General features: G+C 37.5%; 1 protein-coding gene across 4 annotated transcripts in view; it reads right to left on the bottom strand.

The window, feature by feature from the left end:
- Positions 1 to 303: 303 nt before the first annotated feature.
- cunh8orf34 (chromosome unknown C8orf34 homolog) overlaps positions 304 to 16,211 on the bottom strand; it is an 83,409-nt gene continuing 67,501 nt past the window's right edge. For all 4 annotated transcript variants that reach the window (XM_014029043.1, XM_014029045.1, XM_014029044.1 and 1 more), the window contains exons 12-15: positions 9,769 to 10,253; positions 6,198 to 6,294; positions 1,517 to 1,552; positions 304 to 747 (exon numbers count right to left, since the gene is read on the bottom strand). In XM_014029043.1, coding sequence (XP_013884497.1) covers positions 740 to 747; positions 1,517 to 1,552; positions 6,198 to 6,294; positions 9,769 to 10,253 — 626 coding nt within the window. In that variant the 3' untranslated portion in view covers positions 304 to 739. The remainder of the gene's footprint in view (positions 748 to 1,516; positions 1,553 to 6,197; positions 6,295 to 9,768; positions 10,254 to 16,211) is intronic.

The raw sequence follows: 16,211 nt of genomic DNA, 5'->3' as shown, positions 1-16,211 counted from the left end.
TAATCTTATTTATTTTTTATGTCTCACGGGCTCTGAGACATAAACTAAATTTGAAGCTGACTTTTTGAAAAGATCCTTGAAATTTTTCTAAAATGGATTCCTTTGTTAATGTGTAATGTTGTCTCGAAGTGTTTTCAATTAATTCTGCGTTGGTAAATCTTTGCGTCCTGGTTTTAATTACATTTTACACAACCTCCAGGGAAATGGGTCGTGTGTTTTACCGGAATTCAGAAAACTTTAAATACCACAGTAAGATTGTGCGTTATAAAAAAAATTGTACATTATGGCAATGAACCAGACAACTGCACTAAATCATTTTAATAAATATAACGGCATTCCATGTATTCCCTTAACAATTTGCTTATTTGCTATCTTAAAAAAAAGTAACAGTGCATGTCAATAAACACTTTCATTTTGTGCTGTCCTCACACCATCTGTACAATCTAGGTCTGGAGGAAGTTCATCAGCAACAAAATGCATCTGTTTTCTGGTTTCCATGTGGACTTTTTAACTTCATGCTATAGAGCAAACAAAAATAAATGGCATAACTCTCAAGTAAGATTTTCCCAGTTTATCATACAGTTACAGTACATTGTGTATGAAATTTTGATGAAAAAAGTATACAATCTTATTTTCCCCCCCATTCTTATGCTTTATAAAAATAATTGTTCACACATATTCAAAATGTCCAGTGGTTTGCATAATAGTTTGATTGGATCGATGCCTCTGGTCTCCATCACTATAGGCCTGTGAAATATGAAAGACACAAACATCAGTCTCCTAGAAACACAAATCAGACACATCAAACCACTAACTGGAATAATAACTGAGGCAATTATCATAAAACAGCCTTTTAATGTTTGAACATGTAAAGGAGAAGCGTGAGGTGGAAAATGAGGCAGCACGGTGGAGGTTCCAGTCACCATATTTCACGAGACGGGAGATTTCACGGGACAGTGGTGAGCTTTGAGTTTGGTTGCTGTGGCAATGCGCCAGCCTTGCTGATAGCCAAGCAGCAGCGAAAGCCGGCTCTCAGATCTCCCTCCAGACTGGCACACTCTCACTGGGAACTGTGGGCACCTTCGAAAGCCACAAGAAGGGGGAACMACAGACGACCTCAAACCAGACAGACTTTCTCTTTCGCCTAAATGTTGATGCTGTAAGTCGACGCTGTCTGGTGTAAACTCAAAACCCAAAATGACTTCATGGAACTGGGCTTCGGCGTGCACGTCTCCACACACAGGCAGCCTCGACCAATCCCGCGTCAGAGCCACTGTGCCCTCCATTTAGCCTGTGACGGTAATCTACTCAGCCATAAATGAAGGTGGAGGCTTCCAGGGTGGTTATTTGGGTAACATGTTATGGCTCTAGCAATGAGGTCATTTAAAGGCACCGAGGTCTTCTCTGATTTAAGTTGTTGCTTACAACACTGATCTGATCTAAGTCTTATGGACCAAATAATAAGGAAGTTTAGCCGTTTCTGAACGTTTAAGACTGTATCTGTTCAGAATCTCACCTGAAAATACTGATCTCTTGCCATCCCGTGAACCACCTGTAAAATAAACAAATACAAGAGTCACACAGTTATACAAAACAACGTACCAAGTCTTAACAATATAGTCTGGATTGTCTGAAGTGTGTTTCTGTGGACAGGATATGAATAGTCAATATTAAATATGCAGAAGACAGCTGTCAGATCTCAGAAAATTAAAAAGAAATTATTTTGTATCATCAGTTATTTACATACATTTTTCTTCATTAAAACACAATGTGTGGTACACTGCAATACATTTTCTGTGTTACAACTTTTTTATAATGTTCTCATTTTAAAATAATGCATTCAATTTCACAAAAAATGTAAAGGTTTGAATATTCTCAATTGACTTACATCCTTTAACATGGTATGAGGGCCAAAATTAAGACTATTGCTCAACCAGCGGTTGCTACATCCTTGTTGCAGGAGGCTATCTATTCCTAAGCCAGCGATTGATCCGATTAATGATAGGCATCTTTAACTGAAAAGCCGGTGCTGGCAAATGAGAAGGATACTATTCATTTGTGTTAGCATTGGAGAGGCTAGCGACCCACTGGATTGCCAAGACCCTTCGCTGTCCATTGGCATGGTTAGGCTGGGGTTAGTATTGGAGAGGCTAGCGACTAGCATGGATAACCTGGCATTAGCAATGGAGAGGCTAGCGACTAGCATGGATAACCTGGCATTAGCAATGGAGAGGCTAGCGACTAGCATGGATAACCTGGCGTTAGCAATGGAGAGGCTAGCGACTAGCATGGATAACCTGGCGTTAGCAATGGAGAGGCTAGCGACTAGCATGGATAAGCTGGTGTTAGCATTGGAGAGGCTAGTGACTAGCATGGATAAGCTGGTGTTAGCATTGGAGAGGCTAGTGACTAGCATGGATAAGCTGGCATTAGCATTGGAGAGGCTAGTGGCTAACATGCCTAGGCTGGTCACCTACAATGTTAGACACAAACTTTATGAATAAAGAAAACTTACTCAACAAAGACTATAAGCGACATGCACTGACAGGTGTTCTTTACGCCAGCCTATCCATGTTAATCGCTAGCTTCTCTGTTTTTAACTCAGATGAATAGTTTCTTTCTGATTTGCCAGCATTGACCTCTCAGTTACCAGTGCCAGCCTATTAATGAGATCAATATCTGGCTTAGGAATAGATATAGCCTTCTGCTAGAAGGATGTAGCAATAATCTTAATTTTAGCCCTGATACCGTTCCATACTCTATGTCCAGTCTGAACAGTCATTAGCTCGACTCCTACATGAAATTTTTGTTTCTCCAAACAGACTGCAGGCTACTTATAATCTCTTCACAGAAACCCATTAAAACACACTGAACTCTCTCTTTAAGGAACAGTTTCGTCATTGTGGGCAACGGTTGCTGTGCTGGTCTGAGGTATACGACAGAGCAAACAGCTGGTTGGATTTACTTGCAGGTTTGAACTCCATATTGTTGAACAGAAATAACCAACAAGTGTCAGAATGGCATCAGTCATCTCAGCCCAAAATGAAACAAGCATATAATTATGCTGAGTCATTCCAAAGACATTGTGCTTTAAACATACAGCAGAAGTTAGAGCTAATCCAATGCATTACGCCCGGTCTGTTTTTCTTTAAAAGATGTTAATTACGTACATGTTCAGTCAATATGTTCACAAATCTAACAAATGTTTATGTGATGATTTGCATATAAATAATACAAAGCCACCACTATAATTAATGAAGCATAAACAGACACACAAAAAAGAAATCTTAGTAAGTTTATTAACTGCGCACATAGGGGATATTGAATTCATGAATGTGCTGCAGTATAAACAGAATTGTGAGCAAGTGAGAAAGAAAAAGACCAACTTTCATCTGCATTGTGGAATGTGTGGTTGACGCTTTGTGGAAGCTTTATAGAATAACAGGAAACGGCTTTGGATTTTCCACCATTATTTAGCTCTCAGTTCAGACACATCTGCTGTGATTCAGTTTGGAGAGTTTTATCTGTAATTAATGACGTGCAGCTCAGTATGTGTTCAGACAGTCGTGTTGCAGATTCCTCCCAGAAGAAATGAATTAGAAATGTTAAAACATTCAGTTTCTTTTAATGTGGTATTTATTTTTGAGCTATTAGAAATACTTCCAGTTAGGTGAGTAAGTGAGCCAGTAAAGATGAACGCTATAGTGTGTTAGGACTTGATGTTTGTACCTTTTAAACTTTACTTTTTTTAACTTTACTTAAAATATGATTTCCCCAAAAAATAATTGATATTAACAATTTTGATATTACCTTAACATGAATATCTCTTAAATTCCTTTAAAACATTGCTTTTTTAAAAAAAAATCTGCATATTTGTTTTGTTTTTGCATTAAAATCTACCTTTTAGCTTCCAGCTACTGTTTGGCTCATTTTAGCTTTTTGTAAATATTTTAGCAGTTTTAGTATTTACATATCATTTAGTTAATTTTAAAGTTTTAGCAATGATTATGCTAATTTTAGAATTTAGCTGTAGCCTTGCTGTTTTTTGCCCTTAGCTTTCTTTGCTGTTTTTATCTTACAGCTGCTATTTTGTCAATTTTATCTGCTGTTTAGCCTATTTCAGCTTTTAGCTCATGTCTTCTAGTTGGAACTTTTAGCCACGGTTAAACAACATTTAGCTTTCTTTGTATGGCTGCGCTCCTTTTAGCTTATAGCTTAGATTATCTTTTTGTTGTTTCAACTTTAGTTTCAGCTTTTTTGCTTAAAGAACACACAAAACTTTAAAAAATTCACTCAGCATTCACATTGTAGTTTCACAAATAAAAAAAGCCTTTTCTCTAGTTTGTCAATTAGCTTTTCCTTCTCCGTTTCCTACTATGGAAAGACCTCATTAAATCACTAATCCAGTTTAATTATGGCTTTGAGTCAACAAGTCTGACCTTAGACTTTAGGGAAACACAATTATTTATATTAACTAACATTTATACATAAAAACTGGAAAAGCAAACACAAAAAAACAGCCTCTAGTCTCTGAAAGAAAATCTAGCAAAACAAATAAAAATAAAAAAAGTATCAGATTAAAGAGCAAAAGTGTTCCTTAAAAATCATCTTTCAACTCTTATCCTGACTAATAAAAACCCTTCTCACACACTCACGCAGTGACACACAAACCAGACTCCTGCAGGCATCCTCTCACACCAGAAGGTGCTTTGTCACGTCTTGTGGCTGCTGGGGCTCTCTTCTCGTCTCTCTCCACTCTCTGAGCCACGTCTAATTCAATATGTGCTTCAAATCCTTTTTTCTTACTCGCCATCACCACTGCCAAGGCTCCGAGCGGGCCCCGAAGGGTTATTAGGATAACATATCCATTTATTGTGCAAGATACACATTTGGCAAAACAAGAACCCTTCAGAGGAACTTGTCAGAGGGGTTATATTTCTGTGTGACAACCATACGCTTGCTTGATCTTTTTTTTTGACGCAAATTCTTGTGTCATAGCATCAACGAAAGTTGCCTTCTTGAATCCCACGTGCAGTTCATTTTCAGTTTGAGCGACGGATGCAGATTTTGTGTTTACTCTAAAAACAGTTTTACACTCATTTGAGAAGCATGAAAAGTTCTTTTTTTCTTTTTTGTTTGACTATTTCCTTAATTAATCAGCATTTTTTGGCCAAATAAAGGTATAATGTTCAGGCTCGGGCTGACAGTTAGGAAATATGACTAAAGATCAATGCAGCGCGTCGCTTCAGAACAAGAGGAGTTGACAACTGAACGTCAAATGATATTAGTTTGGAAGTTTAGTCGGCTTGTAATTTCTGTTTGAAACACACACGTGTCCAGAAAAATAAGAAACAGATTTTAAAGATGTAAAGGAAATGGTTAAAATATTTTTATTAAATAAATTGTCAACCTTTTGCACTGTAAACTTGAACATTTTTTATGAGTTTGATGCTTCCTCAGCATTTTTTTTTAATTCAAATGCCTAGAAGCATAAATTCAGCTTTATGACAACAATTGATAAAACAGCATAAATCTGACATCTCCTTAGTGGATCTTAGTGAAATGAAAAGTACTTAGTTTCACTCCAGTGAGGCTCAGAACAACGGACCAAACTGCCACGTGCATTTATTTGATTTACAAAGCAGAAAGTTCGGTGAGGGGCTGATCCGAGTCCGTCATGTTCAAAGCTGGAGTATTATGTTTATTGTACTGCAGCCAGACCATTCTCTGTAAAAAGATTTACAATGTTCAATAACTATCAATCACGTCGATCGAATAAATCCTAATAGTTTTTGTTTTTTTCACATGATGCCAGGAAGGAAAATTTTACATGACAACTTCTCAGTTTCAGAACTCCTCAAGGATTTCGCCCAACGGTAAAATATGGAAATTTTCTGCCCCGCGCTCTATTTAGAAAGCATTTAGAAAGTATTTAAGAATGTTTTTTTTTTCTAGTTGTGATTTATTAGGGCAGAGTGACACGATGAAACGAGCCAGATGCAGGAAGGTAAAAACATTAAAGAGAGATTTGTGAGCTGAGGATCTGCTTGAGAGACTTTGACAAACTCACATTTTTTTTAAATAACCTGTGAATAACTGATTTCTATAACACGAGCACAAATCATAGGAGAGACAATAAAATGCAGAGTTAAAAAAAAAAAAAACAAGAAGAAGAGAGTGAAAAGTAAATGGCTCACTCTTGTCCTGTTCTGGAGGCTCCAGGATGTCACTGTCTGTGTCACTGGGAATATGCCAAGGCTGTCTGATGGCCTGTAACTGCTGGTAAAACTCATCCTGAAATGGAAAAAGAACACAGAGTTGATAAAACACTAAAATTATTTATAATTTATGTAAATACCGGTAAAAAAATGACATGGAAAACAGCTTAATAAAGACTCTCAGCAGTTGAGGAATCTTTGAGACTGTGTAGTTCTCATGTGTGCATGATAATTATAGTTCTGATGTTTCGAAATGGGGTTCTGTAGAAAGGTCATTATACACAATATCTTACCTGTTTTAGATAGAGCTTTTATTTGCCTCAGTTTGGAGGGTTTATTTCTCACTGATTAACCGAAGCAAAACCAACATAGATTGTTGTAACCTCTAAATAATTCCAATCTCAAAGTGTCACAGTGACTAATGTAAAGACAATTTGAAAAACTTTTACACCTCTGTCACTGCCACAATACACACTTACTCTATCAAAAATACCATAGTTTTTCTGATGAAAGTGCCGCAGGCTACACATGATGTACTACAGCTAGCTGCTGCCACGGCTAAGGCTGTTTCTATTTCTATCTCCACTTGCCACAAACAACAAAAAAGTTATTTTAATTGATTACATTTTTTTTTGGGGGGGGGGGGGTTATGCATTATGCAACTATGCAATAAAGCTCAAAAAAGCTGATTTTACATATCACCCCCCCCCCCCGCCGCCCCGCTTTAAAATAACTGTGTAATGCAAATAAAATAAAGTTGTTTTAAGATGGCAGCAATTCTTTGTTCTTGAACAAGCTATTAGCTCTTTCTTTGGGTTTGAAAAACAGGCCTTCATCAAAGAACCATCTACAGCAGGTAAGATATTCATTATTCCCTGCAAAACATCAGAATAATCATTTCTACCTAAAACAGAAACATGTCTTCAGCAGTGAGAAATTTGAATTATCAAATCTAGATTCATAAAAAAACTATAACAAAAAAAAATCATTATGTGGCTTTTTGTTGCCTAAACAATTTCTTGTTTTGGAAATAAATGTTTAATTTGATGTTTGTACCAGAAGAGCAGTGGAAATTCTTCAATGATTAAAAAAGGGGGAAAAAAACACCCAGTTTATGTGTTTGTTTTTCTCAGTGCTCAATACTTAACTCATTTGTTTTTAAATGTTTTTGCTYCTCACTTTCAGTACCAGATGTGTCAGTTCTTCTGTTTTTGTGCTTTGCTTCAGTTTAGATCTTASCCACAGTTCCAGAATTTTGTGGCACAAATTGTAAACACATTTTATATAGTGACTAGATTTAAACTGATGTCTTTGTCTTGTTTAAAAAAAACAACAACAAAATAAACGGCAGTGATTACGTGATGGCACCACAAAAAGGACTACAGGGTTGTAAAATCAAAACAAATAAAAATTGAAAATTTTAATCATCCGAAAGGTCAAATTTACCACATAATAATAATAATACGCATTGTTGCAAAATGTGTAACCCTATGAAAAATGTAACGAATAAAACTGCTTTAATGGAATTATCGATAGAAAGACAAAAAAAAAAAGATTTTTTTCCGCTTCCCCATTTTTTCTCTCTTTTTGCTGATCCTGCATTGTATGGTTTTAAGTTTTGAGGCTTCAGCTCTTCCATAAGGGAACAGGTGGCCTCAATAAAAGCAGACTGGGTGCACTGGAATAAGGTTTTGGATCATGTCGCAAGGTGTCAACTGGTATAACTGTCAAAAAGTTTACAAAGGGACTGTAAAGCTACTGGCCGTCGTTAAGAAAGCCTTCAAAAACAGCTCCAATTTAACAGGGCTGCTGTTAAGTAAATCATGAAAGGAAAATATGAAAAGAGATCCCTCTGAAAGTAGTTATTTAATGCCAGGCTCATTTTTCCAAAATGAAATGACATCCTACTGTACAGACCTCCACGATGCTCTGCTAAACCCCACACGAAGCGTTTTAAACGGGGTCGTGCACGAGCAACGCTCGTGTTCTGCAGGCAGCTTTCCTGGAAATACAGTTTTATCTCATTATTCTAACCCTTTACCAGAAAGTGAGTCACTTTCTCAAAGGTTCATCTCGTTTCAACACTTGTTTCACCGCAACCTTATAAACAAATTATCACAAAAAAGGCCATTTCTATTTAAGAAAAAAAAAATAGTTCAACAAGAAGTGTTTTGTGCCCTCTTAAAGTATTGGCCCCACAAAAAGSTCCAGCCAGGACACAAAGATTTCAGGATTGCTACAGAGGCACGAGAAACCAGCGAGACTGTTTCTGTCTAGAAGTTAAGTAAATACACAAAAAGTAAGTGCAAAAATAACAATTTGTGGTTTATGTGCTGGGCTTTTCGTCTGCATGGCTCATACTTTCTGGAGTCTTGTCATGACTATCTTCAGGCAGTCACGGTGCAGTGCCAGAACGTCTCCTGTCCACGAAAGAGTCGACAGGAATGCCTTTTCACATCCCCACACACATTTTTTAAATAGATTTGTAAAACCAGAATACCCATAAAGACAGTTTTCCCCTTCCTAGAAAAAGGCCAAGTTTATTGTTTAAGGTTTTATGCTTAGATAACTTGTGGAAATGTGATACAATAAGATACTTTAAAAAGGGGACATATGCAAATTCCAATTTTTTCAGCCGTTAAATACATATTGTTGTGTCCTTGGAGTAGCCCTAGTGTAATTTAGTCTCTCCAGGTGAAACACAGATATCTTTATATTCTGTTAGGACCATAGTTTTTAACCCATTTCATTTTCTCTATTTTCTATGACATTTTCTGAACTCTTACTTCACAGTATTTGCGACAGAACTGCCAAATAAGGCCTGGATTTACCAATTACAATTTGGCGGTCTTCATTCTCCTCTGGCTCTGGGTCAGACTCTGGGTCTTCCCTTGTTGACGTCTTTTTATTTATTTGTAAATGAAAATGTTTCTGCACTGCTATATAGTGACCCTCTACCAAACTAGGGGCGAGAGAGGCGAAGTTTGGATTTAAAGAGACAGCGTCAAAGTGAGTTGATCTGAGAAACAACTTAGAAAAAGAGTGAAAGAGGGGCTTGTGGAGTTACAATAAGGAGGAATTCAGACCAAAGCATTACAGTTCCACTTTATGTAGACCCCAACTGAATGATTTAAATGAGAAAAAGAAGGATTTAAAAGCATCACACGTCTCCTTTAATGTTAAGTTGGAGACGTGTTGTCCCAGTTGCTGCCTTCAAAAACTATCTTTAAATTATTTTCTTTTTTTATCCTCATCCATCCCTATGTTGGCTTTTCTTTTCTCTTTTTTAAGGGTAGTGCTTCTTTAYGGTTTCAGGACCTGGGGCACCTGTTTCCCCATGTTTGTTTGTGTTTTTTGTCTCTCTCTTGAAAGGGTTGTCCCAAACTGTTATTTCCCTTTGGGATTAATAAAGTTTTTTTTTGTTTTAATTAAATAAATAGACATTTAAAGCAATCTTGCACCAAACAAACATGACCGATACATTACCCACTGATGTATTTATGCGAGTTATGAACAAAAAGTGAAAACTGGTTTCTGTTTGGGGTCTTACCTCAGACAGATATGCCCGAAGGCTGGCACCAAGGCTGTCTGTAGTACTCAAACCTGGAGGGGTGAGCAGCGGTCGAGGCAGTATCGGCTGACTTGTGGGTGTCACGGGGCGGCTTCGCGACCTCCTGAAGGTCACCTCTTTATGAGATCCAGTGTTAAATGTGGAGCGTGTCAATAAGCTAGTTGGGGTCAAGGGCCTGCTGGGGGTTCTGGGGGTTTGAGTCCTGCTCCCAGGGTTGCTGGGAGACCTAGTCCGACTCATGGTCAGGGATGTGGACTTGGGGCTTAGCAAGGGAAGGCCAACGCCACAAGGGTTGGCTGAGAAACTGGGAGACTGAGGTCTGGAGACGAGGCTGGCCAGAGGAAGCGTGTCAGGTAGAGCTCGGTGGTGTAAAGGGTTGTGGACTAGGCTGCCGTGTGGATTGTTGGAGCTCCGAGAGGTCATCTTCCCCACTTCTGCCAGTTTGGCCAGGTCCTTTTCAACCTCTGTTGAAGAGAGGGTGAGAAGATCCAAACATTAAAATGCTTAATTGCATATGACAGGGGTGGGCAAGTGGTGGCCTGCGGGCTGTTTGTGGCCCATGGGTGACTTCCGTTTGGCCCGCCAATGAAGCCCYTCCCCCTATTTTTTATGTTTTTTTCTTTACTTTAAAAAAGCAGAAAAAAAACTAAGGCCCTGTCACACTGTGACGCTTTAAAACTTATGAACCAAACTTACTTATGAAATTTTTAAAGAAATCTTTGTTGAAGAAGGAATTTTTAAAAAATCAACTAAGCTTCTTATGGGCGTGTCCATACTGTAACACTAACAAATGATCAAATATACAACTTTTATTAGTAATTTAGACAAAAAAACAACAGAAGTTAGCATTAGTTGTCTAAAACATTAGTGTGACAGGACTTTAAGAGCTGCTTTAAGAGTTATTTTAAGTAAAAAAAATGAAATTGAAAAAACAAAGAATTTTTTTCATTTGGGAGGTATCTGTTCACAGAATTTAATTTTACTTTGTGTTTAGTTGGCTTAGAGACTCTGTCTGCCATGAAGGATTTTAATTTAAGTTTCCACTACAACACGTTGCACAAATCTAAATATGAGAAGTTTACTGAATTCTTAAGTATGTAAATATTTACCAGAACCACAACCACGCAAGAGTCTGCACTCAAGGCATCTTATGCTGTTGCATTTTGACTCACTTGTGTTCATTCTTTGTTTGCTTCAAATGATTTTTATTWATTTTTATTATTGGTTTAATAAACATATACTTACACAAATATTTTTAAAATGGCAGTTTCATTACATATGGGTAAGTGTCACCAAAAACTTGTGGCCACTTCCATCATTTAGGTTGCCCATTCCTGAGATAAGGTTTAAAAAAGAAAGACTGAGGGCTATTTGGCATCAAAAGAGTTGAATTACAGAAAAAAACACATTAGGTGTTAAATAAATTAAAAATATCTTCATTAATCTTAACATTTTAAAATTTCTCACCACATATTTTTATTTCTCAAATATAAAGAATGACCAAAATGAGATTTTTTTTGTTCACATTCGTGACCGTGCTTTAATACTCTGTACAAATCTCAGATTACCTTCCAAGATTCCACCATAACGTCAGCCCTGTTTTTGATCATAATTCAGAGGCATTGAAAAGGAGCTGGTCTGTATCCCACTGGACAGATGATTCACGAATTAAAACAGGCGTGACTGCTCGCTTTAATCCATCTTCTGCGTAATGATGACAATATTTATAGATCTTGTAAACCGTGATGAATCAAGTGTCCCGTTTTAGAAAAAAATAACACTGATAAGTTCATAGCGGAATCACATTTTCCACTTTTTCTAAGAAAAACAAACTTGTTTGCTTCCCTGGTAGTTAAAGTAACAGTGTCTGTTTAAAAAGAACTGACATTGCCAACCTCCGTGATCAACATCTGGGTCGTTTTTCCCAACTGTTATGCTTTTGTTTCAAAACGCTGGCATTCTCTGTTCTGCGAACCTGAGTTATCATCGGAGAGGCATAATTTCACCAGTGAGTCATCATCCTCTGCAGAGCTGTATATGTGTGGTGTCAAATACAACAAAAGCAAGCATGACAAGTATTTCATAAACCTTGACTTCCTTGTTTTTGAGCAAATGGTGCTTCGCTTCCATACAAACAACATTTTTCCATGCGATAATTTGAGCCATATGTTTCTGCTTGCTGGTAAAAACCCATTTAGTATGCAAAGTAGAGAACGACTGCAACACTAACCTACATAATGTGTTAGGAAAAACTACCTTTAAAGTTAGTTTACAGATGTGTTCTGCACTGCTTTAACAATATTTATTATTCATATTTATTATTCATATGTACTTAGGTATATAATAGGCAATAAAATGCATTTTCTATATGTTTAAATCATTTGTTTAATTTCATGAGGTTGAAAATGAATTTAACATGTTTGCATTTTTGACGATGTTCACTAAAGTTCTCCACATGCTCCATTCACAGCTGAACAGTCGACGCTCGGTCACATGGTCATTCGATGTTCGCTTTCATAAACATTTCATATAAACAGTGGTGGGCAGCGCTAACCCAAAAATTAGCTCTGCAATTTCTAAAGCGCTTATGAAAATATTTAGGTCCGCAACTTCAAAAACGCTCATGCCATAGAAAAATTAGCGGAAGCTAATTCTAAAGCACGAGTTCAATTTGACACTTACTAACTGGCAACAATTCATGTACAATATATGCACAACACTGCCAACTAGTGGTGTATGAACCCATGTACAGCTTAATCTTACAAGCGCCGATTGCTGGGGTTGGGATTTCCTGAAACAGAACTTTAGCTCCTGATGTAAAAATTAAAAAGTTGTTGAGGATTGCTAGTCAGCTGATTCTTTAAAAAGTTGTTGAGGATTGCTAGTTCGGCTGCTTCTTTAAAAAGTTGTTGAGGATTGCTAGTTCGGCTGCTTCTTTGTCTTTTGTTTGTTGTAGATTATTCATTAAAGAAGCATCAATAAAGCAGTTTTTAAACTGTTTATTTGAAAACTGAAGCGATGCATTCTGGGTACATGACGGATTTGATTTGTGACGGGAAACAAAAGTTTTCCATGTGGTTGCTCCAGCTGACCGCTAGATGTCTGTCTAACCCCGTTGGCAGATTGCTTTGACAAATTACGTCAAGTGTTGAGCTCCAGCGTTTAAACTTTATTTTTAAAAAACGGAGCTCCGATTGTAAAGTAAAATAAATCAATACATAAAAATTTTTTAGTATGGATTACAAATGTTTACTGTTTTTGCTGAGAAAGAGTACTAAACATTGCCTTCCTGCTACGTAAGCAGACACAAAGCATTGTGGGAAATGAGAACCGTGACCAAGAGCAACAGTCAGCAAGGATGTATACATTTCCAATAAGTGTGTTTATCTGGGAGGGGCGCTGTTGGGTAGATCATGTGTGTGGTGATTCATTGACAGCCATACCTTCTGCTGTTCAAGATATGACTGAAAGATAATTAGTTATTAGCGGTACTGCATTTTAATTTTAGAAAGYGCAAATCTGCTAATGAATTATAAAAACTAGTAAGACCGCGAAAGTGCAAAGGAAATATTTAGGTCCGCAATTAGCGAATTTGCGCTTTAGCGGACTGGTGCCCACCACTGCATCTCACCCAAGACACACGGCGCCGAGCTCCTGGGAAACCCCTCCTGCTGTGGTATACATCACGGGGGTCCTTCCTCCTTCCTGCTGGACTCTACACTCTGAAAAGATTCTGGATAGATGCTATCCTGTGTAATCTCCACACATGTTGTTTGTGCACAGAAAGTTTGATGTGGACCTACCGTTTATTTCTAAAACTATAGTTTTAGATAACCTACTGTTTGAAGGTTTTTTTTATTTTTTGGAGTGAAAACTCCAAGTAAGAAAGTTTTTGTTGACAGTTAAGCATTAAAACGATCTAAATTTCATAACAGTATTAAATTTTGTAAACTAAAACCCAAATTTAGTTTTTACGCCTATTTATCCTCCTATCTGTCCACTTGAAATTACTGTTCCAATGTGAATGCTTTAAAGACCAAAACACTTTTTAATGAATTTCATTTGTAACCTACCGAGGCCATCTTTTAATTTGATTGATTTCTACATTATTCTCATGCCTTACACCTCAAACCAGGCTTGATGTTACTAATTTGTTTTGTATATAGTTGTTATAAAATAAAGAAAATGGTGTGATTTTTGTCTTAAAACTGCAACGAGAGCAGATTTCGGCAGTTTGGATGGAGCACGTGGAGGCCGTTAGCCGATGATCTCTGCTGAGGTCAGAACTTATGACTGAAACTTTTGACTGTGTGTAATTTAACTGGAAAGCAGCTCAGTAATTATCTGATTCCCCTGCACAGCTCCTGACCTTAAAACCAAAATTAATTCCTGTAAAACAACTCGTTATGACACTAAAATAAAAGGTTACACGCTGTAGTCTAAAATAAATGTAAGATTTCCCCGTTTGAGTTCAAACCCGCCTACACCATGTTGACAGTGTCTCGTGTTATTATTCTGCTGTAAACAGGATACTTTCATTAGCAATTTATTCCCGTAATGTTTTAAGATATTTATAGTTCTAAAGATAACACCACATGTTTTAGGTAAATCTTCCTCCCGTCCATAAATGGTCGTCCTACTCATGAACTTGTAAACCAGTTCTCCTGACTTCCTGTCATGAAAGAGGCACAGAAAACCTTTAAAATGATGGCAATTGTGTGAAAAMTAAAAAGATTCTATGAGCTGTCTTTCACACGTGCATCAAAATATATTCTATGGTTTAAAGTTGAGATAGTTTTGACTCAAACTTTAATTTTCAAAAAGGAAATAAAAACAAAAGGGAAGAGAGTTTTTGATCAGGGAGCAGTGGAACATGGGCTATAAAACCATTCAGAATGCATGCAATCTTTAACGAGTCCCTCCTCTGAAAATAAACGAGCCTCATCGAACACTGCTGGCTTGAATGAACTCGAGCACCGCCTCGCTGTTCCTGAATCGACAGATTTTTCTTATAATAGAATATAGAATAGAATACACATCCTCTTTAACCTTTTTGAGCATTTTGCAGATGTTTATCCATGCAGTGAACTCCAGATAAATACTCTCCAATGTGTTGTTGAAAATGAAGACTTTCTCAGCAGCAGGAGAAAAAAAAGTGAGTCTGAAGCTCATGATATGAAACACATCAACTTGAGAAGGCTTGAAAAGGTCAAATTAACTTTCTAAACAACGTCAATGAGACGTCAGCAGAAGCCTGAGTATTCAGTGACTCAGCGTGCAGCTGAAGTTCTCTGAGGGTGAGTTTAGTTTATTCTTAGCGCAAATGTTTGCAGCGCTTTCTTTAAAACCTGCGCCGTTTTGTTTACTGGAAAGCTGTAAGTTCACTCGACCAATATGCATCAAATAAGGGAGGCGAGTGAAGGCCCCCTCGAAGCTTTTACACAGTGAGAGGCAGTCAAACAGGGGGCATAAACAAAACAAGTGTGTGACACATGACATTAAAGCAGCTCCGCTCCCCTCCACGCCAGACTTTCATCTGATTCAGAAACAAAACTGCAGCCTCTAACTCACCCAGATGTCCGACATGTCAAAAATGAGCTGCAGAATGAATCATTGAGAAAATATAATACTATTTGTAGCATTTAGTGGAAATGAGATAAGGATGCTTTTATTTATTTATCTAACGTATTTATTCATGTATAATACGATCTCATGTATAATACAACCCCCCTTTTTTGAGCTTAAAAAGCATGAAAAATTTAATCCTCAAACTACCTCCAATTTCATACAGACTTCAAGATTTTTCAGCCTTTGCAGTCTTTATACAAAAATGTAAAATGATCATTGGACTGTTCTTTTTATTTTAACAACATATGTACTAAAGATTCTTTTGACAAAAATATACTGTATATAAGCTGTAGCAGCATTATATGAATTCTGGCATTTTATACATAGTCCACCAGGATGCTCTAACACAAAAGTCGGAGACTTCTGACATGAGATTTGGGCCATCTTGTTGGGGAAAAGCAGATTACTTCCTACTCGCTAGCGCCCCTCTGGTGGGGAAACTTTTTTTCAGGGATACAAACTTTTAGAACACCGGTAGACGGCAGCCATTACAGACGAACATGTGTTTGTTGTATCTCAAGGAGCGGCCTGGTCACACACTAATGTCATTAGTTTGGTATCATTACTAAGGTGCAGGACTGCTTTTTCCCCTTTTTATTCACATCATGTCGCCTGCCTGGATCTGTTATTATCTCGCTCTGAGGCATGAAGGAGTGTCAGAGGTGAGCTTGCTTCAACTGCTTTTTACGTTGTAGTCTCAATTYCGGACTCAGGCATTTTGTAAATGAAGCCGGTGTTTCAGTTAAAATACATAAGTAAAAATATTTATCAGAGTATAGTACTACCCCCCAAAC

Source organism: Austrofundulus limnaeus, unplaced genomic scaffold (genome assembly GCF_001266775.1).
Source record: "Austrofundulus limnaeus strain Quisiro unplaced genomic scaffold, Austrofundulus_limnaeus-1.0 Scaffold845, whole genome shotgun sequence".
Taxonomy (NCBI): domain Eukaryota; kingdom Metazoa; phylum Chordata; class Actinopteri; order Cyprinodontiformes; family Rivulidae; genus Austrofundulus; species Austrofundulus limnaeus.
Note: the sequence above shows the minus strand (reverse complement) of the source record. Positions and strands in the feature narration are given on the sequence as shown.